The sequence below is a fragment of the Geotrypetes seraphini genome, chromosome 1, assembly GCF_902459505.1.
Source record: "Geotrypetes seraphini chromosome 1, aGeoSer1.1, whole genome shotgun sequence".
NCBI lineage: Eukaryota > Metazoa > Chordata > Amphibia > Gymnophiona > Dermophiidae > Geotrypetes > Geotrypetes seraphini.
Window position 1 is genome coordinate 117,502,872 of NC_047084.1, and position 25,970 is coordinate 117,528,841.

The 25,970-nt window shown below is 45.1% G+C and overlaps 1 protein-coding gene across 1 annotated transcript in view; it reads right to left on the bottom strand.

Moving 5' to 3' along the window:
• Window positions 1-25,970, bottom strand: part of LOC117366660 — an 89,557-nt gene that overhangs the window by 34,224 nt on the left and 29,363 nt on the right. Inside the window, exons 5-8 of the mRNA XM_033958307.1 lie at window positions 20,785-20,837; window positions 16,311-16,460; window positions 4,846-4,987; window positions 4,517-4,684 (exon numbers count right to left, since the gene is read on the bottom strand). Of these exons, the coding sequence (XP_033814198.1) occupies window positions 4,517-4,684; window positions 4,846-4,987; window positions 16,311-16,460; window positions 20,785-20,837 (513 nt within the window). The remainder of the gene's footprint in view (window positions 1-4,516; window positions 4,685-4,845; window positions 4,988-16,310; window positions 16,461-20,784; window positions 20,838-25,970) is intronic.

The following is a 25,970-nucleotide window of genomic DNA, read 5'->3' on the forward strand; positions in this document are numbered from 1 at the left end:
AGATGGCCTGATATGGACAAATGGAAAGTAATACATATAGGTTCCATGTTAGAAGTCACCACCTTAAAAAGGGATCTAGGTGGACAGTATAATTGAAGGCCTCTGCTTAGTGTGTGATAGCAGTCCTCCAAAAACAATGTTTGCAATTGTGAAGAGGGGGATTCCCATGTTCACTGAATCTTTCAAAGTGCAGGGATTCAGTAAACTGGCCTCCGATGTCATAGCAACAGGGGATCTACCTGTACATGACATAGAATCCTCCCACCGCCAAGAGCAGAGACCTACTATTGCCTCCGATGTCATAGCAACATGGGACCTGCCTGTACATGACATAGACTCCTCCCACCACCAAGAGCAGAGACCTACTATTGCCTCTGATGTCATAGTAACAGGGGACCTGCCTATACATGACAGTCCTCCCACCACCAAGAGCAGAGACCTACTATTGCCTCTGATGTCATAGCAACATGGGACCTGCCTGTACATGACATAGAGTCCTCCCACCACCAAGAGCAGAGACCTACTATTGCCTCTGATGTCATAGCAACATGGGACCTGCCTGTACATGATATATTGCTTAACTTGTGATTCTATTCTATTCAATACTAACAATACTTTGCATTCAGACCGAGTAGACTATTTACCATAATAAATATCAAATAGTAAATAGCCTACTCTTGGTTTGTACATGACATAGACTCCTCCCAGTGCACTGCTTTGGAGAAGATAAAAATAAACAATAGGAAACTCATTTAGTACATCTGTGTATGTCACTTCATAAAATGGAAAATACTGTACAGATATAGGTTTCAGACCTACCCAAACTAGGGTTACCATATGGCTCCAGAAAAAGGAGACAAAGCAAGTAGGAAAGAACATTAGATCACATAAACTTGGAAGAATTTTACGCGCGGATTCTCTGAGGAAGCCTGGTCTGGCGAAACGCGTCAGAACCTGGAAGAATCAGATCACTAAGATGAGTACACAGTAGTTTTTTGAATCGTCTCACATTTCAATAATTAGAGTCTTCATCGATTTAAATTTTGAAGTGCAACGATTGAACATTGAAAACACTATTCTCGGGGGTTTCACTCCGTTGTGATCTTCTCTTACCATCTGAATGGTTCTGAGCACTATTGTCTATATTAAATGCAGTTGGTTATATTGAAGTATAGAGTGGGTGTTCTTATAATTGGTATCCAGAAAAAGGAGGACAGATGGAGACATCTGGGTTTTACTTCCACTGAAAGCAGATGCTCAATTTCCAGAGGCAGGTATGTATGTTTTTATTCTGATATTTGTGGGAGTCAATGATCACTGGGGGAGTGTGTGGGGGTCTTTACTTTGTCTCTGCAGTGGTTATCTGGTCACTTTGGATCCCTTTTTGGTACTTAGACCTGTTTTCACATTGTAAAACTCCCAATGTATAAGTTTCATCCAATTCAATTATCCCTGCAGGACAACTAAGGGTTCCTTTTACAAAGGTGCGCTAGCGGTTTTAGCTACACGCTAACGCCTCCATAGAGCTTGCGTTAGTATTTTTCGTATAGCGCAGGGTTAGCGCACGCTAATCTCCAGCGTGCACTACAACCGCTAGCGCACCTAAGAAAAGGAGCCCTAAGTGTAGGTTGGCCCACAGCCCGCCCAAATCCCACCCTAACCACTCCTTCAGATAGGCCCCATTCAGCTCTGGGCGCACAGCAGCTTTCAGAGACCTAAAAAGTCCCTCGATACGTCCAGAAATTCGGTTTGATTATCGGCACTTGGACGACCTGTCTTTTAGGTCGTCCGAGTGCTGACCTGGGCGGGTTTTTAGATGTGTTTAAGGTTTGATTATGAGCCCCACAGTGAGCAGGTTTCTGAAATCTCTGGATCGGTTACATGGAATTCCCTTGGGTAGAGAATCTATATGTGTACATGCCTACAGATACTTCTAAAATGGCCTCCTTGGTGCAGAAGTTGATCGATCACTTTTGGCAACCGTGATACTGGCTGATGACGTTCAGTCTACTCACTGTTCTGTAGTGCACGGCACTGGAAGGATTTCACTGGGTCCTGCACCATCAGGGCAGTTTGTGCAATGCTCTTATCTTTGAGTTTCCACACTGATATTTGTTTATTTAAAATTTTTTTATACCGTTTAAAACTAAACGGTTTACAACATTTATATACATGGAGGGGCATAGTCAAAAAAAACGTCTAAGTCCTTTTTTGGCCTAAGGCCTTAAACGTACTTTTAAGCAATTCTGGAATGTTTCCATACATAAGTTGATGGCAAATCATCACTGCTTTATACTGGACTCTGAAGGCGACTGGAAGCCAATGCAGTTTTTTTAAGATATGGTGAGATATGGTCATATTTAGACGTGCCGCTGCAATGCTCTGTGGCTCAGGCTTTTTTTTGCTGACACTGAGGATGAAATACCAGCAACGCCATTCCTCGCAACCCTTACAGTATGAGATAAACTACTGATCGAAGCAGATAAGCTCATCTCAGGCATCAGCTTGGTTTGAAACAGAAGAACAAGACTCTGGGGCTGTCACAGGACAGAGACATCAAAGTGCTACTGTTGTCTATTATTTTCCTACATAGATTATGTGTGAGCAGTACAAATAAAAGAAAACCACAGAGAGCCCTCCCCCCACCCTTGTAGTGGCATTCAAATCGTAAAAGATAGATACTGGCTTTCCAATAGGCACCTAATCTGAAACAAAAATTAGCAAGAGGCAAACTCCCAAAGGAAGCTGAAAAAGAAGGGAATGGAGCTAGTCTTTGCTACAGAGCAAATTATCACAGGACCGCCCCCCCCCCCCCCCCCCCCCCCTCAGTCAATAACATTGGAAACATCCCCCATAATGGGATCCTTATCATGCTTTTCCTCAAATGGGAAGTGATCCACTCTGGGCGCCATGTTGGTGGGGGCACTGGCGCCCCTTGTCCTCCCCTTCCTCCGTACCTCTAGCTGTTCACCACAGCGAGCAACAACTTTAACTTGCGCCTTGCGACTGCGTCGTCTCACCAATTACGTCACTTCCGGGTGCCGTGCATAGGAGATGTCAGCAGCAGAGGCAATGGGGGTCGCAAGGAGCACGTTGGAGTTCTTGCTGTTCGGGAAGGGGGAATGCACGCGTGGGGCAGGAGGGGGCGAAGACGAGGGGGGTGGAGGAGCACCTCTCACCTTCGCTTTGCCCCGCCTATCATCTATCCCCAGTGCAGCATGTCTCTCCGAGGTCGCCCACCACCAATCCCGCAGCTCAACCTTCTCTATCACAAATTACAGGCAACCCTCCCCCCCCCCCCCCCCGAATTGCAGGCACTAAACCCTTTCCCTTCCTTCAAGTTTCAAGTTTATTTTTGACTTGTTGGATCGCTTAATTTAATTTGCTAAGCGGTTTACAGATAAAAATATATAAAACAGATTAATTAAAATTAGATACATTATCATAAAAACTAATAAATAAAATCATACAGACTAACGGACACATAAGGAGAGAATGGGTAGAACTACAATTGTATATATTAAAAGAACATAAATGGTAAAAAAACAACAGGTATGGGGATATCAGAGAAATAAAAAAGTGGAAAGAAAAAGAATCAATAAAATTAAATTCATACATTAAACGCGTCTTTAAAAAGGAAACTTTTTAAGCTACTTTTAAACTGTTTCAAATCATTTTCTACTCTGAGATACTGGGGCAAACTATTCCATAATTGAAAAAATGTCAGTGCGACGAGTTCCAATCATTTTTAATGATGGAACTGTTAAAAGATTTTGATCTTAAAGAGCGTGAAGTACTATATGGAATGAGTAATCTGTTGATGAATTGGGCTTCGTTTGTAATCAGTGTTTTAAAAACTAAAAGTAATAGTTTAAAAGTAATCCGATGAGTAATAGGAAGCCAGTGGGATTCAATCAAGAGTGGTCAAATTTTTTGCAATTGTGTATTCGTTTTATTGCCGTGTTTTGAACTATCTGAAGACGTTTTTTCTCTTTCTGATATTTATTAATAAAGCGTTACAGTAATCCAGTTTTGAAATAATTAATGAGTGAATAAGTATGTTTAATGATTTTGGCTCTAAGAATTTAGCAGTTGATCGGATCATGCGCAATTTAAAGAAACATGTTCTGAGAGTATTAGTAATATGTTCGTGGAAAGATAACCTATCATCAATTATGACTCCTAATATTTTTAGGGAACTTACTAGGTTTACTTGTTCATTATCTAAAGTAAAAGGAGCATTTAAATTTATATCTTTTTTTCCAGGGGAAAAATAGTGCTTTGGATTTTTGGATGTTTAGGGCTAACATGTTTGAGTTTAGCCAATGTTTGATTTCTCCTAGTTTTCTATTTATTTCAATTATTTCATTTTTATTATCTGGATTCAATGGATGAAGCCGTTGAACATCGTCGGCATAGGTGAAAGTAGTAAAGCCTATTGATTGACACATACAGAGCAATGGAGAAAGAAAAATATTAAATAAAAGTGGTGACAATATTGATCCTTGGGGAATACCATAGCTAGTGGTATAAGGTTTTGAAACTGTATTTTTAAAGGTGACTGTAGAAGAACGATCAGAAAGAAAAGAATGAAACCATTCGAGGACTTGACCACCAACTCCAATTGTTTTTAATCTATCTAATAGTAGTACGTGATCAATAGTGTCAAAAGCTGCTGATAAATCTAAAGAGAAAAGAATTACTGAATTATGGTGATCCAAATGGTCAGTCCAATCAGTGAATATTCAGTAGAATAATTTTTCCTAAAACCTGTTTGATTTGGAACATTCCACTATTCACCTCTCTTTGATATGAAATAATAATCCCGTGGCCAGACTTTATTCTAATGGGTTTTAATTGCAGCATAAGTGACTTCTGTTGAGGTTTTTGCAGGTGGAGGTCTTGTATCGGTTGTAATTTCCAGGTTAGGATTAACCGAAAACCTCACATTTGAATAATTGACATCATCGGTTCCTTTAGGAGTTATCTGAAAGAAAACATATCACATATTAGAAAGAGCAAAGACAGAAAGTTAAAACGAGGGACATTTGAAATACTCTAGGAAACACCGATACATGCAAAAATCTATGGGAAGTTGGTACGGTAAGGACCAAAAAACATCCAAATTCTGGGCACAAAATTTACAAATTCAGAAAATTTCTTGGACAACATTGAAACAAGTTTTTGCTCATTTTCATCCAGAATTTCAGTACAATTCAGTATTTTCATTAAATTATACTAGAGACAACAAAGAGCCTTCAAAATTTGTCTTACTTTTACTAAGGTGCGCTACGCGGCTCGAACTAACGCCAGCTCAGCACGTGCTATTCCACGCATTAAAGCCCTAACGCAGCCTAGTAAAAGGAGCCCTTAATGACTTTCTTCAAGCAGAAGGGTCTGAAATTGAACAATGGAAAACTTCTCTCTGAAGCAAAATCCCTCTCACCCCTCTGTGTCCCCCAACCAGCATCTCTCTCAGCCCTGCCCCCCCCTTTTACCTCTTTGACGCCAATGCCAGTTAATCGCAACCTGCTGCTGGCTCTGCAGGCTACCCTCTACCCCGCGGTCCCACCAAAGAAAGAGGAAGTGACATCATTGAGAGCGAGACCACGGTAGAGGGAAGCCTGCACAGCCCACAAAGATGTTTCCAGCAGCAATTCGGGTCGCAGCGAGGGAGTGCTGGACTGGACCAAAAAATGCTGCCCTGGGGAATTCTGTGCAAATTCTATATTGATTAGTAGCACAGAATTCCGCCAGGAGTGGGACATACCAAGGACACAGCTATAGATGGAGAATAACAGAGGTGAGCAACTGCAGGAACAAGTGGATCGATTTTTCACTCCGTCAAGAATGACAAAGACTAGCGGACACTCGATGAAGTTACAGGGAAATACTTTTAAAAGCAACGGGAGGAAATTTGTTTTCACTCAGAGAATAGTTAAGCTCTGGAACGCGTTGCCAGAGGATGTGGTAAGAGCGGATAGCGTAGCTGGTTTTAAGAAAGGTTTGGATAAGTTCCTGGAGGAAAAGTCCATAGTCTGTTCTTAAGAAGGACATGGGGGAAGCCACTGCTTGCCCTGGATCGGTAGCATGGAATGTGGCTACTCTTTGGGGTTCCGGAATCTTTTGTTATTCTTTGGGGTTCCGGAATCTTTTGTTACTCTTTGGGGTTCCGGAATCTTTTGTTACTCTTTGGGGTTCCGGAATCTTTTGTTACTCTTTGGGGTTCCGGAATCTTTTGTTACTCTTTGGGGTTCCGGAATCTTGCTATTCTTTAGGATTCTGAATGGAATGTTGCTACTCCTTGGATTTTGGCCAGGTACTAGGGACCTGGATTGGCCACTGTGAGAACAGGCTACTGGACTTGATGGACCATTGTCTGACCCACTAAGGCTATTCTTATGTTTTTATGGTATAGTGGGATTATTATAGAGCCTGAGGACATGTGGATATAATCAAGCCCAAGAAAGTGGACTTGTCTGTAATGGAAGCTCTCCTTGGACAGCAGAGGTATGAATGTAACAACAGCCATGATAGGCCAGGACAATGATTGATCTAACCCAGTATCCTGTTTTCAACAGTGGCCAAATAAATACTATAGAGCAGAACATTGCATAAAAATTGCAGGGGAATAGGCACAGGGGGCCTGGGCCCCCCCTAACTTTGGACTTGGGACCCCCCACCAGAACTCCAGCACTGCTTTTCACCTTTGCTGGCAGGGATGCTGAGCCCTGCCAGCCAAACAAATACAGCACTGCGGCTCCCCTGCCCTGAACATGCACAAAAAGTCCCGGCATGCCTAGAGCAGGAAGGAAGCAGCAGGAAGCGACTACACTACCGTATCAGACTAGAAATGTACCAAGCAGTGGTCAATCGAGGCCACAAGTCCCTAGCAGGAGCTCAAAGATTAGAGCTGTTCCTTCTTGCTCACTCCAGTGACAAGGACTGACTTGCTGAAGTCTACTTGGCTAACAGTAGTTTTGGTGCCAAGAATTTGTCCAATCCCTGTTTAAACTCAGCTCTGCTAACTAACTAAACCACATCTCCCAGCAATAAACTTTACCATTTAATGGTGCATTGCATTTTAAAAAAACCTCTCTTTTCTTTGATTCATATTAAAAGTGCCTAATGGTTTTTCATGGTGTGCCCCCAAGTTTACTTAGAGAACTATTTGAAAGAGTAAATCGCATTTCCCTATTCACTTGGTCCAGTTGCTATGGTGCAGCTGCCTGTCTTGTGTGGCGCAGTGGTCAAAGCTACAGCCTCAGTACCCTCGCTGATCCTTGTGACCCTGGGCAAGTCACTTATTGCCCCAGGAACATTAGATAGATTGTGAGCCCACCAGGACAGACAAGGAAAAATGCTTGAGTAGCCAAATAAATTTATGTAAATCATTCTGAGTTCCCCTGGGAGAACAGTAAAGAAAACAGAACAAATAAATAATGAAAAAGTTTCAGCCGCTGGTAACCAGAGCTGGTATTGTGATGTCATAATGCCTCATTCCACCAATAAGAGCCAACCTCATCTGTGATGTCACAATGCCTTCATTGTCCTAGACTTGGCTCACTTTTGCTACATTTTGATTTCAAGAGTGGTGCAGTGGTTAAAGCTACAGCCTTGGCATCCTGAGGTTGAGGGTTCAAACCCACGCTGCTCCTTGTGACCCTGGGCAAGTCACTTAATCCCCCCATTGCCCCAGGTACATTAGATAGATTGTGAGCCCACCGGGACAGATAGAGAAAAATGCTTGAGTACCTGGATAAATTAATGTAAACTGTTCTGAGATCCCCTGATGTGAAAAGCTTTAGCCTCTGATAACCAGAGCTAGTATTGTGATGTCACAATGCCTCATTCCACCAATAAGAGCCAACCTCATCTGTGATGTCACAATGCCTTCATTGTCCTAGACTTGGCTCACTTTTGCTACATTTTGATTTCGAGAGTGGTGCAGTGGTTAAAGCTACAGCCTTGGCATCCTGAGGTTGAGGGTTCAAACCCACGCTGCTCCTTGTGACCCTGGGCAAGTCACTTAATCCCCCCATTGCCCCAGGTACATTAGATAGATTGTGAGCCCACCGGGACAGATAGAGGAAAATGCTTGAGTACCTGGATAAATTAATGTAAACTGTTCTGAGATCCCCTGATGTGAAAAGCTTTAGCCTCTGATAACCAGAGCTGGTATTGTGATGTCACAATGCCTCATTCCACCAATAAGAGCCAACCTCATCTGTGATGTCACAATGCCTTCATTGTCCTAGACTTGGCTCACTTTTGCTACATTTTGATTTCAAGAGTGGTGCAGTGGTTAAAGCTACAGCCTTGGCATCCTGAGGTTGAGGGTTCAAACCCACGCTGCTCCTTGTGACCCTGGGCAAGTCACTTAATCCCCCCATTGCCCCAGGTACATTAGATAGATTGTGAGCCCACCGGGACAGATAGAGGAAAATGCTTGAGTACCTGGATAAATTAATGTAAACTGTTCTGAGATCCCCTGATGTGAAAAGCTTTAGCCTCTGATAACCAGAGCTGGTATTGTGATGTCACAATGCCTCATTCCACCAATAAGAGCCAACCTCATCTGTGATGTCACAATGCCTTCATTGTCCTAGACTTGGCTCACTTTTGCTACATTTTGATTTCAAGAGTGGCGCAGTGGTTAAAGCTACAGCCTTGGCATCCTGAGGTTGAGGGTTCAAACCCACGCTGCTCCTTGTGACCCTGGGCAAGTCACTTAATCCCCCCATTGCCCCAGGTACATTAGATAGATTGTGAGCCCACCGGGACAGATAGAGGAAAATGCTTGAGTACCTGGATAAATTAATGTAAACTGTTCTGAGATCCCCTGATGTGAAAAGCTTTAGCCTCTGATAACCAGAGCTGGTATTGTGATGTCACAATGCCTCATTCCACCAATAAGAGCCAACCTCATCTGTGATGTCACAATGCCTTCATTGTCCTAGACTTGGCTCACTTTTACTACATTTTGATTTCTAGAGTGGCGCAGTGGTTAAAGCTACAGCCTTGGCATCCTGAGGTTGAGGGTTCAAACCCACGCTGCTCCTTGTGACCCTGGGCAAGTCACTTAATCCCCCCATTGCCCCAGGTACATTAGATAGATTGTGAGCCCACCGGGACAGATAGAGGAAAATGCTTGAGTACCTGGATAAATTAATGTAAACTGTTCTGAGATCCCCTGATGTGAAAAGCTTTAGCCTCTGATAACCAGAGCTGGTATTGTGATGTCACAATGCCTCATTCCACCAATAAGAGCCAACCTCATCTGTGATGTCACAATGCCTTCATTGTCCTAGACTTGGCTCACTTTTACTACATTTTGATTTCTAGAGTGGCGCAGTGGTTAAAGCTACAGCCTTGGCATCCTGAGGTTGAGGGTTCAAACCCACGCTGCTCCTTGTGACCCTGGGCAAGTCACTTAATCCCCCCATTGCCCCAGGTACATTAGATAGATTGTGAGCCCACCGGGACAGATAGAGGAAAATGCTTGAGTACCTGGATAAATTAATGTAAACTGTTCTGAGATCCCCTGATGTGAAAAGCTTTAGCCTCTGATAACCAGAGCTGGTATTGTGATGTCACAATGCCTCATTCCACCAATAAGAGCCAACCTCATCTGTGATGTCACAATGCCTTCATTGTCCTAGACTTGGCTCACTTTTGCTACATTTTGATTTCAAGAGTGGTGCAGTGGTTAAAGCTACAGCCTTGGCATCCTGAGGTTGAGGGTTCAAACCCACGCTGCTCCTTGTGACCCTGGGCAAGTCACTTAATCCCCCCATTGCCCCAGGTACATTAGATAGATTGTGAGCCCACCGGGACAGATAGAGGAAAATGCTTGAGTACCTGGATAAATTAATGTAAACTGTTCTGAGATCCCCTGATGTGAAAAGCTTTAGCCTCTGATAACCAGAGCTGGTATTGTGATGTCACAATGCCTCATTCCACCAATAAGAGCCAACCTCATCTGTGATGTCACAATGCCTTCATTGTCCTAGACTTGGCTCACTTTTACTACATTTTGATTTCTAGAGTGGCGCAGTGGTTAAAGCTACAGCCTTGGCATCCTGAGGTTGAGGGTTCAAACCCACGCTGCTCCTTGTGACCCTGGGCAAGTCACTTAATCCCCCCATTGCCCCAGGTACATTAGATAGATTGTGAGCCCACCGGGACAGATAGAGGAAAATGCTTGAGTACCTGGATAAATTAATGTAAACTGTTCTGAGATCCCCTGATGTGAAAAGCTTTAGCCTCTGATAACCAGAGCTGGTATTGTGATGTCACAATGCCTCATTCCACCAATAAGAGCCAACCTCATCTGTGATGTCACAATGCCTTCATTGTCCTAGACTTGGCTCACTTTTGCTACATTTTGATTTCGAGAGTGGCGCAGTGGTTAAAGCTACAGCCTTGGCATCCTGAGGTTGAGGGTTCAAACCCACGCTGCTCCTTGTGACCCTGGGCAAGTCACTTAATCCCCCCATTGCCCCAGGTACATTAGATAGATTGTGAGCCCACCGGGACAGATAGAGGAAAATGCTTGAGTACCTGGATAAATTAATGTAAACTGTTCTGAGATCCCCTGATGTGAAAAGCTTTAGCCTCTGATAACCAGAGCTGGTATTGTGATGTCACAATGCCTCATTCCACCAATAAGAGCCAACCTCATCTGTGATGTCACAATGCCTTCATTGTCCTAGACTTGGCTCACTTTTGCTACATTTTGATTTCTAGAGTGGTGCAGTGGTTAAAGCTACAGCCTTGGCATCCTGAGGTTGAGGGTTCAAACCCACGCTGCTCCTTGTGACCCTGGGCAAGTCACTTAATCCCCCCATTGCCCCAGGTACATTAGATAGATTGTGAGCCCACCGGGACAGATAGAGGAAAATGCTTGAGTACCTGGATAAATTAATGTAAACTGTTCTGAGATCCCCTGATGTGAAAAGCTTTAGCCTCTGATAACCAGAGCTGGTATTGTGATGTCACAATGCCTCATTCCACCAATAAGAGCCAACCTCATCTGTGATGTCACAATGCCTTCATTGTCCTAGACTTGGCTCACTTTTGCTACATTTTGATTTCAAGAGTGGCGCAGTGGTTAAAGCTACAGCCTTGGCATCCTGAGGTTGAGGGTTCAAACCCACGCTGCTCCTTGTGACCCTGGGCAAGTCACTTAATCCCCCCATTGCCCCAGGTACATTAGATAGATTGTGAGCCCACCGGGACAGATAGAGGAAAATGCTTGAGTACCTGGATAAATTAATGTAAACTGTTCTGAGATCCCCTGATGTGAAAAGCTTTAGCCTCTGATAACCAGAGCTGGTATTGTGATGTCACAATGCCTCATTCCACCAATAAGAGCCAACCTCATCTGTGATGTCACAATGCCTTCATTGTCCTAGACTTGGCTCACTTTTACTACATTTTGATTTCTAGAGTGGCGCAGTGGTTAAAGCTACAGCCTTGGCATCCTGAGGTTGAGGGTTCAAACCCACGCTGCTCCTTGTGACCCTGGGCAAGTCACTTAATCCCCCCATTGCCCCAGGTACATTAGATAGATTGTGAGCCCACCGGGACAGATAGAGGAAAATGCTTGAGTACCTGGATAAATTAATGTAAACTGTTCTGAGATCCCCTGATGTGAAAAGCTTTAGCCTCTGATAACCAGAGCTGGTATTGTGATGTCACAATGCCTCATTCCACCAATAAGAGCCAACCTCATCTGTGATGTCACAATGCCTTCATTGTCCTAGACTTGGCTCACTTTTACTACATTTTGATTTCTAGAGTGGCGCAGTGGTTAAAGCTACAGCCTTGGCATCCTGAGGTTGAGGGTTCAAACCCACGCTGCTCCTTGTGACCCTGGGCAAGTCACTTAATCCCCCCATTGCCCCAGGTACATTAGATAGATTGTGAGCCCACCGGGACAGATAGAGGAAAATGCTTGAGTACCTGGATAAATTAATGTAAACTGTTCTGAGATCCCCTGATGTGAAAAGCTTTAGCCTCTGATAACCAGAGCTGGTATTGTGATGTCACAATGCCTCATTCCACCAATAAGAGCCAACCTCATCTGTGATGTCACAATGCCTTCATTGTCCTAGACTTGGCTCACTTTTACTACATTTTGATTTCTAGAGTGGCGCAGTGGTTAAAGCTACAGCCTTGGCATCCTGAGGTTGAGGGTTCAAACCCACGCTGCTCCTTGTGACCCTGGGCAAGTCACTTAATCCCCCCATTGCCCCAGGTACATTAGATAGATTGTGAGCCCACCGGGACAGATAGAGGAAAATGCTTGAGTACCTGGATAAATTAATGTAAACTGTTCTGAGATCCCCTGATGTGAAAAGCTTTAGCCTCTGATAACCAGAGCTGGTATTGTGATGTCACAATGCCTCATTCCACCAATAAGAGCCAACCTCATCTGTGATGTCACAATGCCTTCATTGTCCTAGACTTGGCTCACTTTTGCTACATTTTGATTTCAAGAGTGGCGCAGTGGTTAAAGCTACAGCCTTGGCATCCTGAGGTTGAGGGTTCAAACCCACGCTGCTCCTTGTGACCCTGGGCAAGTCACTTAATCCCCCCATTGCCCCAGGTACATTAGATAGATTGTGAGCCCACCGGGACAGATAGAGGAAAATGCTTGAGTACCTGGATAAATTAATGTAAACTGTTCTGAGATCCCCTGATGTGAAAAGCTTTAGCCTCTGATAACCAGAGCTGGTATTGTGATGTCACAATGCCTCATTCCACCAATAAGAGCCAACCTCATCTGTGATGTCACAATGCCTTCATTGTCCTAGACTTGGCTCACTTTTGCTACATTTTGATTTCTAGAGTGGTGCAGTGGTTAAAGCTACAGCCTTGGCATCCTGAGGTTGAGGGTTCAAACCCACGCTGCTCCTTGTGACCCTGGGCAAGTCACTTAATCCCCCCATTGCCCCAGGTACATTAGATAGATTGTGAGCCCACCGGGACAGATAGAGGAAAATGCTTGAGTACCTGGATAAATTAATGTAAACTGTTCTGAGATCCCCTGATGTGAAAAGCTTTAGCCTCTGATAACCAGAGCTGGTATTGTGATGTCACAATGCCTCATTCCACCAATAAGAGCCAACCTCATCTGTGATGTCACAATGCCTTCATTGTCCTAGACTTGGCTCACTTTTGCTACATTTTGATTTCAAGAGTGGTGCAGTGGTTAAAGCTACAGCCTTGGCATCCTGAGGTTGAGGGTTCAAACCCACGCTGCTCCTTGTGACCCTGGGCAAGTCACTTAATCCCCCCATTGCCCCAGGTACATTAGATAGATTGTGAGCCCACCGGGACAGATAGAGGAAAATGCTTGAGTACCTGGATAAATTAATGTAAACTGTTCTGAGATCCCCTGATGTGAAAAGCTTTAGCCTCTGATAACCAGAGCTGGTATTGTGATGTCACAATGCCTCATTCCACCAATAAGAGCCAACCTCATCTGTGATGTCACAATGCCTTCATTGTCCTAGACTTGGCTCACTTTTGCTACATTTTGATTTCAAGAGTGGCGCAGTGGTTAAAGCTACAGCCTTGGCATCCTGAGGTTGAGGGTTCAAACCCACGCTGCTCCTTGTGACCCTGGGCAAGTCACTTAATCCCCCCATTGCCCCAGGTACATTAGATAGATTGTGAGCCCACCGGGACAGATAGAGGAAAATGCTTGAGTACCTGGATAAATTAATGTAAACTGTTCTGAGATCCCCTGATGTGAAAAGCTTTAGCCTCTGATAACCAGAGCTGGTATTGTGATGTCACAATGCCTCATTCCACCAATAAGAGCCAACCTCATCTGTGATGTCACAATGCCTTCATTGTCCTAGACTTGGCTCACTTTTGCTACATTTTGATTTCAAGAGTGGCGCAGTGGTTAAAGCTACAGCCTTGGCATCCTGAGGTTGAGGGTTCAAACCCACGCTGCTCCTTGTGACCCTGGGCAAGTCACTTAATCCCCCCATTGCCCCAGGTACATTAGATAGATTGTGAGCCCACCGGGACAGATAGAGGAAAATGCTTGAGTACCTGGATAAATTAATGTAAACTGTTCTGAGATCCCCTGATGTGAAAAGCTTTAGCCTCTGATAACCAGAGCTGGTATTGTGATGTCACAATGCCTCATTCCACCAATAAGAGCCAACCTCATCTGTGATGTCACAATGCCTTCATTGTCCTAGACTTGGCTCACTTTTGCTACATTTTGATTTCAAGAGTGGCGCAGTGGTTAAAGCTACAGCCTTGGCATCCTGAGGTTGAGGGTTCAAACCCACGCTGCTCCTTGTGACCCTGGGCAAGTCACTTAATCCCCCCATTGCCCCAGGTACATTAGATAGATTGTGAGCCCACCGGGACAGATAGAGGAAAATGCTTGAGTACCTGGATAAATTAATGTAAACTGTTCTGAGATCCCCTGATGTGAAAAGCTTTAGCCTCTGATAACCAGAGCTGGTATTGTGATGTCACAATGCCTCATTCCACCAATAAGAGCCAACCTCATCTGTGATGTCACAATGCCTTCATTGTCCTAGACTTGGCTCACTTTTGCTACATTTTGATTTCAAGAGTGGCGCAGTGGTTAAAGCTACAGCCTTGGCATCCTGAGGTTGAGGGTTCAAACCCACGCTGCTCCTTGTGACCCTGGGCAAGTCACTTAATCCCCCCATTGCCCCAGGTACATTAGATAGATTGTGAGCCCACCGGGACAGATAGAGGAAAATGCTTGAGTACCTGGATAAATTAATGTAAACTGTTCTGAGATCCCCTGATGTGAAAAGCTTTAGCCTCTGATAACCAGAGCTGGTATTGTGATGTCACAATGCCTCATTCCACCAATAAGAGCCAACCTCATCTGTGATGTCACAATGCCTTCATTGTCCTAGACTTGGCTCACTTTTGCTACATTTTGATTTCAAGAGTGGCGCAGTGGTTAAAGCTACAGCCTTGGCATCCTGAGGTTGAGGGTTCAAACCCACGCTGCTCCTTGTGACCCTGGGCAAGTCACTTAATCCCCCCATTGCCCCAGGTACATTAGATAGATTGTGAGCCCACCGGGACAGATAGAGGAAAATGCTTGAGTACCTGGATAAATTAATGTAAACTGTTCTGAGATCCCCTGATGTGAAAAGCTTTAGCCTCTGATAACCAGAGCTGGTATTGTGATGTCACAATGCCTCATTCCACCAATAAGAGCCAACCTCATCTGTGATGTCACAATGCCTTCATTGTCCTAGACTTGGCTCACTTTTGCTACATTTTGATTTCAAGAGTGGTGCAGTGGTTAAAGCTACAGCCTTGGCATCCTGAGGTTGAGGGTTCAAACCCACGCTGCTCCTTGTGACCCTGGGCAAGTCACTTAATCCCCCCATTGCCCCAGGTACATTAGATAGATTGTGAGCCCACCGGGACAGATAGAGGAAAATGCTTGAGTACCTGGATAAATTAATGTAAACTGTTCTGAGATCCCCTGATGTGAAAAGCTTTAGCCTCTGATAACCAGAGCTGGTATTGTGATGTCACAATGCCTCATTCCACCAATAAGAGCCAACCTCATCTGTGATGTCACAATGCCTTCATTGTCCTAGACTTGGCTCACTTTTGCTACATTTTGATTTCAAGAGTGGTGCAGTGGTTAAAGCTACAGCCTTGGCATCCTGAGGTTGAGGGTTCAAACCCACGCTGCTCCTTGTGACCCTGGGCAAGTCACTTAATCCCCCCATTGCCCCAGGTACATTAGATAGATTGTGAGCCCACCGGGACAGATAGAGGAAAATGCTTGAGTACCTGGATAAATTAATGTAAACTGTTCTGAGATCCCCTGATGTGAAAAGCTTTAGCCTCTGATAACCAGAGCTGGTATTGTGATGTCACAATGCCTCATTCCACCAATAAGAGCCAACCTCATCTGTGATGTCACAATGCCTTCATTGTCCTAGACTTGGCTCACTTTTGCTACATTTTGATTTCTAGAGTGGCGCAGTGGTTAAAGCTACAGCCTTGGCATCCTGAGGTTGAGGGTTCAAACCCACGCTGCTCCTTGTGACCCTGGGCAAGTCACTTAATCCCCCCATTGCCCCAGGTACATTAGATAGATTGTGAGCCCACTGGGACAGAGAGGGAAAAAGGCTCAAGAACCTGAATGTAAACCACTTAGGATATAACTGGTATATAAAAGACTGAAAAAACCACCAGCCTCCTCCCCCTGCCACTGTTGCTAGCATTATTCTCATGACTATAACCATCTACAGCAGACCCTCTTTTCATACCATGCACTGGCTCTGAACTTCCTCATAGGAGGAATCCGGCTTTCCTGAAATTGGAAGAGTTCCAACATTGCAATAGAGATTGTCCGAACCAGTGGAGGCTGTTTTCCTCGGAACCGAATAGAGGGCAGATACTGCTGTATCACTGGGAGGCTGAAAAAGAAAATGTCGAAGAAGACACAGATATTACACATACTCTGTGAGAACAGACGGCAAAAGTCTTAGCACAATGTCTACTTCCCTTTCCTGTTTATCATCAAAGAAAGGCTAACAGAAAATCATTGAATCTTGCAGTCCAGGCTGCCATGACCAGAATATTATTGAAGCAGACCATTTGTTGAAATGGAGTTCAATAGATCCGTCCACTTTGACTTTCTTCCCCCAAAGTCCTTATTATCTCAGCCAAAATGTAGAGCAAAGTCTTTGACACAAAGCTTCTTGATTTAATTAATATTGCTGCCCAATGAATAAACCGTTCAACAATTACCACTATTTGGCCAGCCTGGGATGGCTCCTGGTCAGTTAAATAGTGCTACACTGGCTGACCGCTGATATTCTTCAGGAGATAGCCAGCTTCTACCGCCGAATACCCCAGTCAGTGACTTGCCTGGTCAACTGCTATGTACACATGGCAATATTCATTCGCCAAATGGATACGTTTAGTGGCCAGACAGAGCTGCTATGGCCGCTATGACTTAGCCGGTCAGCCGATGAATATCAGCTTGGCTGGCTTTGTCAACTGTGGCTAAAATTCTACGCTGGTTGACGGATATGGTTCCGGCACTGAATTTCCTGGTTTGTCATCAACGGCAGGAAGTAGCTGGGCTGCTTCCTGCAGTCTGAAAATCAGCCCCAATGTATCTAATGAACTTAGCATCCAAAAATCAACATTTTGAGAAGTCTGCTTTGGCTTCCTATTGGTTGGTAATGGTGGGTGGTGGTTGAGAGAAAGTGCGCAAAAAAATTATATAAGAAAACCTGAAGCTTAAAAGTATATAGATATTTTAGAAAATATTTATGTGTTGAGGGGAGGCATCAGTGACAACTAGTGCCGTCCAGGCACTTTAAGTATAACAAATCCATGCCGAAGATCGGCCTCACTCACCACTGGATCACATCATTTTGCTCCAATTCAATATGTGAAATACTACTGTGAAAAAAAAAATATATATATATATATAGTGGAACCTTGGTTTACGAGCATAATTCGTTCCAGAAGCATGCTCGTAAACCAAATTACTCATATATCAAAGCAAGTTTCCCCATAGGAACTAACGGAAACTCACTTGATACGTTCCCACCCAACCCCACCCCTGAGGCCAGTGGCGCTGCTGTAGATTACTGCCCCCCCCCCCTTGGCCACTGGTGCTGCTCCAAACACCCCTTCTCTACGATCCGGCATCCCCCTCTGCTCGCGTCGCACACACCCCCACCGTAATCTGCCATCCCCCACGCACCCACCCACCCACCCAAACACATTGTCTTACCCCCATCTGGAACCATCACCAACGCACAGGACATACCAGTGCCAGTGCCCGAAGATCTGCTCTCTTCCTTGTGCTGGGCCTTGAGCAGGAGAGAACGAGAACTAGAAGGCCTTGAGCATGCACAGATGCTCAAGGCCCAGCACAAGGAAGAGAGCAGATCTTCAGGCACCGGCACCAGCATGTCCTGTGCGTTGCTGCTGGTGCCAGATGGGGGGTAAGACAATATGTTTGGGTGGGTGGGTGCGTGGGGGGATGCCAGATCACAGTGGGGGGGGGCAACGTGAATGGGGGGGGTGATGCCAGATCATGGGGGGGGGCGCTCATAAATCGAGTCAAGCTCGGTTTCTGAGGCGCCAATTTTGCCAATGTTTTGCTCGTCTTGCAAAACACTCGCAAAATGGTGCACTCGTAAACCAAGGTTTGACTGTATAGGGCTCCTTTTACAAAGCTGCGCTAGCAGTTTTAGTGTGCGCTTAGTGCGTGCTAAATTGCCATGTGCGCTAGACGCTAATGCCAGCATTGAGCTGGTGTTAGTTCTAGCCGCATAGCACGGGTTTAGCGCGCGCTAATATTCTACATGCCCTAAAAACGCTATTGCAGCTTTGTAAAAAGAGCCCATAATCTCTACGCAGTTCCTCTAAACCACCACCTGCCTGAAAGTGACTTAAAAAAGTGCTCGACACGCCTTAAAAAAAAAAAAAGTTCATAAAACATGGTAAAAAATATATAATGCGTTTCTGAGTCTTCCGTAGATAGAATGTGGAAGCCCGCCTGAATCGGCCACAAGTCCCTCAACAATAAGTGCCGACGCTTCCACATTCCACATGGAATCTCGCTACAGGCATATGGGATCTCTTAGGGAGAGGAGGAGACAGTGGATGCTATGGCTAGGCAGACCGATCAGGCCATTTGATGCACCTTGTCCAGTTTGTCTGTCTTGACTAGATTGTAAGCTCTTTTGAGCAGGGACTGTCTCTTCTGTGTTTTGATATACATTACTGCATATGTCTAATAGCGCTATAGATAAGTAGATAAAGGTGGGCCGGTCTCTAGGAGAAAATTTTTAACTGTCAAAGAATGAGAATATAAATATTTGTAGGTCGTTTCCTTTAGAGAAGAAAGGCACCACTTAAATGGCTATTTGTAATCACTGGATTATTTTTCCTGTACCTTGCATCTGCAGACTTCCTAAGCTATTATGAAAATACAGGGGTACTTCCCTTTTTGGCACACACAGTGATGCACGCTCATTTGAATGTCCCGATGTCTGCTTATTCGATGCTTGTACTATGTATTACTGTAGTATATTAGAGAATGACTTGGGGACAAATTTTTCCCCGTCCTGTCCCCGTGAGATCTTTTCCTGTCCCTGCCCAATTCCTACAAGCTCCGTCCTCATCTACACAAGCCTCAAACACTTTAAAATCATGTGTGTTTGAGGTTTGCGTGGTTAATGCTGAGCTTACAGGAATGGGGCAGCGACAGCCACAAAACTCGCGGGGACGGGGGAAATTTGTCCCTGTGTCATTCTCTACTGTATATCTCTCTTATTTGAATTTCAGTGCTGTTAATATGTATGTCTTTGAAACTGTTTCATGGTAGTTTCAATTTACTGATTTGAACCCAACCTAGGGTTAGCAGACGATTGGATTTCACGGAACATGTCCTCCTTTGTCTGGGTTTTGAAAAGCCTCCCTCAAAATCGCCGTCGGGCAGGAGGGCATGCCACGTGATGACGTCACGCGTATGCGTCTGACACCGAATGCGCACATGCCCTATTGCCCGACCAAAGCAGGCAGCAGGAGGAGTGGCGGGGCTAGGGTGGGACTGGGGCGTGATGGGGCGGAGATGGTAGAACTGGGCGGGCCTGGAGGGCGGGTCTACGGGGTCCGGATTTTCCAAACAGAAAATCTGGTAACCTTAACCCTACCTCATTTTTGGTTTTGTGTTGAATTATACCTGCTGTATACCACCTAAGGGATGGTAAAGTTTCACAATTACTACATGGTAATTGCAAATGTATTAACCAATGGCGTAGCGAGGGTAACCCTCTTCTATGCTCCCAATCCTTTCCCTCCCCCCGCTGTGCGAGAATCTTCCCTTCCCCCCTGAATCTCTAACTTTATGCTGGCGCGAGCAGCATTACCAACCCGCTGCCCACGCCGGCTGCAGCTCTTCCTCTGATGTCACTTCATAAATTAAGTCTGGATCCCACTTACTCTATTACTGCGTATGGAACGTGGAGAAACGCCTCCGATCGGCCCATGTCCTTCCCATTTCTGCATCTCCAATTAGCACGAATTGGTCCTAATTGGTTCGTTATTGAATTAAATTGCACACACAAGGCGGCCACATCTTAAATTTGTACACACAATTTCAGGGCTTTGTATAGAATTTGGGGGATGGTGTCAAGTCTAATGATTGTACAACATGAAGAAGCCGTAAAAAAGCAGCGGAGCTAAGCAGGAACAGCGCAATTGCGATCAGATATTTTGCCATAAGACAATGTTTTCTCTAGCCAGCAAATATGAGGGAGGCTGAAACGTTCTCAGCCCAAGTAAGAAGAGAATGACGTGGATATGGTTTAATCACTGATCTGAAATAATGTCAAAACAGAGAATTTTGTTTCTGCAAATTGGCACTAAAGGAAATAAGATAAGACTCTTTTTAGCTCCAGCAGCAAAATAACGCTCAGAATTTAGGAAGTTGGTTGGTCGGGCTGAGAACTTTTCAGCTTCCCCTTCTATTGTATTAATTCTATTGACATATTTATATTACTAAATATCACGTTAATAGATTAACACACTTTAATAAAACGGCCTCCTAATCACGAGGGAATGGCAATTTTCAAAAACATTTTTGTGTCGATAAAAACTTTACATTGCCTGGAAGGCATGACCAGACCCCTCCTCCTTCGCGTCTTTTTTCAAGATTAAAATGCTCCCTTTTCTTTCAACTGCCCGACAATCACTCCTCCGTGATCTTCTTACCGGATCGTGGAAGATGTTGTTCTGATTATCATCTGACATTTCTTTTTCTGTAGCTGAAATATTTGGATAATAAATCAACAATCAAAGAAACCAGAAAATCCCATTGCTGGGGACAGAGAGACTAAGAAGGGATTCGATAACACCCTGAAATGATTGGTAATCCAAAATGCTCATTATAAAACACCACATCTGGATAGCTCATACCTTCATTCAATGAATGATTATCAGAGCCAGCAAGGATTAAAACATGCCCATGCTGGATCAGACTAGTGGTTCATAGTGTTGCCTGATTCGCGATTCAAATCGATTCTCCGATTCACTTTGGGTGAATCAATTCAAATCGGTTTGTTTTTTAAGAAAATCGGACTTACCAATTTGTTGGCCCCCTTGCTAGAGACCCGTTTGGGCTTTTTCTCTGCCACCGGAGTCCTTGCTTCTGATCTAACTTCTGGTTTTGCAAACCCGGAAGTTACATCGAAGCAAGGACTCCGATGGCAGAGGGAAATCCCGAACGGGTCTCTGGGGCAGATAGGCGGCAGCAAGGCTCTCTCCTTCCCGGTTGGAAGTATTTCTCCTCTGCTCCCTGACCAGGCAAAAGCGGCGGTAGCGAATGCAATTCACTACCCTGCCGCTACTCTGGCCGTCTTCTCTCCATTCGGTCGCTCAAGCGGACACAGGAAGTTTTCACTGAGGGCGGGCCACAGTGGAGAGAAGACACAAGGAGTGATGGCAGGAATGGATCACTACTGCCACCGGCAGCACATTGTATTGTAACGTCAAAATAAAGCTTCCCAAACTTTGCAAAAAGCCATCAAATGCAACTATGAGCACTGGCAGATTTGGGAAAACTACATTCTTACCAGTACTGATATAGGAGAGTTTTCAGAAGCTATTAAAGCTTATAACTGACTTATAGATTTACAAGAGAAATAGAAAGATATTCTGGTGAAGGCAGTGGTGGATGGAATAGTTGAGATGGGGGAGTTGGTGAACTGGAGGAGAGATGGGGAGAAGATAGATGGGAGAAATGGACTTGGGGGAGATCATGGAGAGGGGAGATGGGGGAAGGATAGAAGAAATAAGGAGAGGGAGAGAGATGGTGGACAATGGGATTTAAGGAGGGAAGGAACAGAAAGGAAGAGAAATTGGGGATAGTGGGGGTGGGATAGAGATACCGCATAGGAGGGTAGTTAGAAAGAGAAAGGAAGAGCTGGTGGGGAAGGAGGGAGAGATGGTGGATCTGGGCAAGAGACCCTGGCAAACAAGTTATCAGAAGACGTTTGTTGCAGAGCTGGAGACCAACATGACTTGAAAAATGACCAGACAACAAAAGGTAGAAAAACTAACTTTATTTTCTGTTTTGTGATTACAATATGTCAGATTTGAAATGTGGATCCTGCCAGAGCTGGTGTTGGACCGCAAACGTGAGCTAGGATTTAACAGAGAGAGGAAAAGTCCTTTTTGTTTGTTTATTTTGTTTACACCACAGCGCCAGTGTGGTTAGGAGAAGCCAAAGGGGGGTGAAAAAGCTATAAAATAAACCCACCAGGATGTTTGAAAAAAACACCCAATTGGGCAGGAAAATTGAATCGAATCGAAAAACCAATTCAATAGGCTGAATCGGGCAGCACTAGAGGTTCATCGAGCTCAGCACCCTGTCTCTGATTAGCCCGCTCAGTTCCGCCCATCCCTGTCCTGTAACGCCCTATTTCCACTCCCAGTCCCACCCTAGCCCCCATCCCCCCTACTGCCTGCTCTTCTCGGACAGGGAAGAAGTCCACGCATACGTGGATGCCACACGATGACGCCACGCACACATGTGCATGATGTTATCGCGTGGCATCCACCCATGTGCGGACTTCCTCCCTGCCCGACGTGATTTGAGGAGGCTTTTCAAAACCTGGACAAAGTGCTGGGTTTTGAAAAGCTGTCTGGTCCCCTGGACATGTCCTCAGAATGAGGACATGTCCGGGGAAACCCTATCATTAGCCAACACAGCTAATGGGACTCAGCTCTACAGTGAAGGGACAACCACAGAAAGGAAACCCAAAGAAATAGGCAAACTGAGATGTACGTTAGCAACATAGTAAAGACTTCTACGGTCCATCCAGTCTGCCCATTAGTGACTTCAGGAGTAGAGAGTTGTGCGGGGACAGAAATCACACCAGTCCCCACCCATCCCCGCGAGGAATCACTCCGTCCCTGCGAGGAATCCCTCTATCCCCACCCGTCCCCGCGAGGAATCCCTCCGTCCCCACCCGTTCCCGCCAAAATCCCACCCATCCCCACGAGGAATCCCTCCGTCCCCACCCGGCCCCGCCAAAATCCCACCCATCCCACGAGGAATCCCTCCGTCCCCACTCGGCCCCGCCAAAATCCCGCCCATCCCCACGAGGAATCCCTCCGTCCCCACCCGGCCCCGCCAAAATCCCACCCATCCCCACGAGAAATCCCTCCGTCCCCACCCGTCCCTGCTAGGAATCCCTCCGTCCCCACCCGTTCCCGCCAAAATCCCACCCATCCCCACGAGGAATCCCTCCGTCCCCACCCGGCCCCGCCAAAATCCCGCCCATCCCACGAGGAATCCCTCCGTCCCCACCCGTCCCTGCTAGGAATCCCTCCGTCCCCACCTGTTCCCGCCAAAATCCCACCCATCCCCACGAGGAATCCCTCCGTCCCCACCCGGCCCCGCCAAAACCCCCCCCATCCCACGAGGAATCCCTCCGTCCCCACTCGGCCCCGCCAAAATCCCGCCCATCCCACGAGGAATCCCTCCGTCCCCACCCGTCCCTGCTAGGAATCCCTTCTGTCCCCACCTGTCCTCGCTTATCGCCCCATAAAAGTTACCTGTCCCCATAAAAAGCAGCAATTACTTCAGAAAGTTTTGATTTTTTTAAAGCCTTAGTTTATTTAAACCAACAATAAGATACAATCATTTTTTTAACACCCCCCCTCCTTTCTATAAAAATATATTTTTAGTAGTAATCCATGAGTCACAAAGCAAGGGTGCACATAGGAAAAGGGAGCATCATAAACACTGCAGTGAGCATTAGAACATTAATCTACCCATTGTTAAACTGAAGCCAGATTAATACAGATCGATCCTGCACAGTCAACGCTAAAAGAAAACCGTCCTTCTCATACATACACCTCACACTGGCCCACTTGCTTCCTTGCCACCATCACCACACTCTCCCTAACCCTGATCCCGTCACCATCATTTCTATACCCCCTTTTGCTTTTTCCCCTTCACCCCATCCAGCCTGCCACTTTACTCTCCCTACATCTCTCTCTGCCCAAGGTGGAAGGTTATCACTTTGGCTGGCCTGTCTGCCACCTTATTATCTAGCCACCTGTCATCCCATGCTCCATGTCACCATTGCCTCATTCGCACTACCTCTCATGATAGTCATCACCTGTCCCTTTTGCTAGTTCTCATATTAGCTATACTGTCTGCTTACTTGTCTCTGCTATCTTGTGCCCCCCCCCCCCCCACCTCCTCTCCCTGTCACCTCACTCTCTCCCTTCATGCTAGCTCTCACTCTTTTTTCTCCTTACCCTGGCCTGCCTGTCACTTCAAGTTTCAAGTTTATTAAAAAGTTTGTTATACCGCTTGTACAAATTTCTAGGTGGTGTACAGCAATAATAAAAAGGGGAAATCATTAAAAATAACACAAACGAAAAACCACTGAAGACCGAAAAGTAAACTCCACATAAATAGGAAAAAGGGAAGAACTACAATATTTAAAATAAAGCACACTTAAGGGGAAAAAACAGTAAGAAGGGAAAGACTGACAATTGTTTAGTCCTAAAAAGGACAGTTTTATCCGAAAGCATCCTCAAATAAAAAAGTTTTGAGCTTAGCTTTAAATTGTTTAAGAGAGGGTTCCGTCCGCAAATGGGGAGGCAATGAGTTCCAAAGGGTAGGAGCAGTAACAGCAAAATTATTGGATCTCAAAGTGTTGATCGATTTGAGAGATGGGACAATTAAAAGATTCTGCGATGTGGAACGAAGAGATCTAGCTGGGTGATAAGGAGTAAGAAGTTGATCAATAAATGCTGGCTGATTGAGTGATTTAGTAGTAAAAGTTAATAACAAGATTTTATAGTTAATTCGATGTTCGACCGGTAACCAGTGAGCATCAATTAAAAGAGGAGAAACATGATCATATTTTCTAGCACCATATATAATTTTAATAGCAGTGTTTTGTATTATCTGTAGACGTCTTATTTCCTTTCTGGTGATACCCTTATAGAGGGAGTTACAGTAATCTATACAAGAGATGACTAAAGAATGGATTAATGTATTCAAGGAAGAAAGGTCTAAGAGTTTGGAAAGAGAGCGAATCATTCTGAGGCGGTGGAAACATTTCTGAACCACCGTACTGATGTGTTCATGGAAAGAAAATTTAGAGTCAAAGGTAACCCCTAAAAGTTTCAAGGTGGGTACCATTTTAATTGGAAGGGATTCGAGTTTCAAGGGGGCCTGGAGAGTTAGCCCCTCTTTAAGAGGGAAAATCATAAGTTTGGATTTATCAGTGTTGAGTGATAACATATTTGCAAGCCATGATTTGATTTTTTCGAGTTTTAGGTTGATGGAGGCAACTTCCCCAATATTATTCAAATCAATCGGGTGAATTAACTGTACATCGTCGGCGTATGCGAAAGTGGTGAAGCCAATAGATTGGCCCACCGTCAGAAGAGGAGACAAAAAGATATTGAAAAGGAGAGGGGACAGGATAGATCCTTGAGGAATCCCATATCTAGTGGAAGAAGGTTCAGAAGAAGAGTTGTTAAAGATAACCTCAGATGATCTGTTTGAAAAGTAAGAGGTAAACCATTCCATAGCTCGTCCCGTTATACCTATTTCACGGAGACGGGAAAGTAATAAACTGTGATCAATAGTGTCGAAAGCAGAAGAGAGGTCTAGAGAGATAAGCAAGATTGATTGATGGTGATCTAGATAGTAAAGTATTTTAGTAGTTAAACCCAACAAGGAAAGTTCCTTCTTCCTTCTCCCTAGCTGTCCCCCCACAATCCCAAGCCCACCCCTGCCTAACCTGTGAGCCAAATTGACTCTCCTCCTCCCCCACCTGTCACATGCAGGCCAAGTCCCAGAACCCACCTTGCCTTTCCCCCTCCCCCACCCCCACCCCTACTAATCTGACCTCTGCAGCACCAGCCAG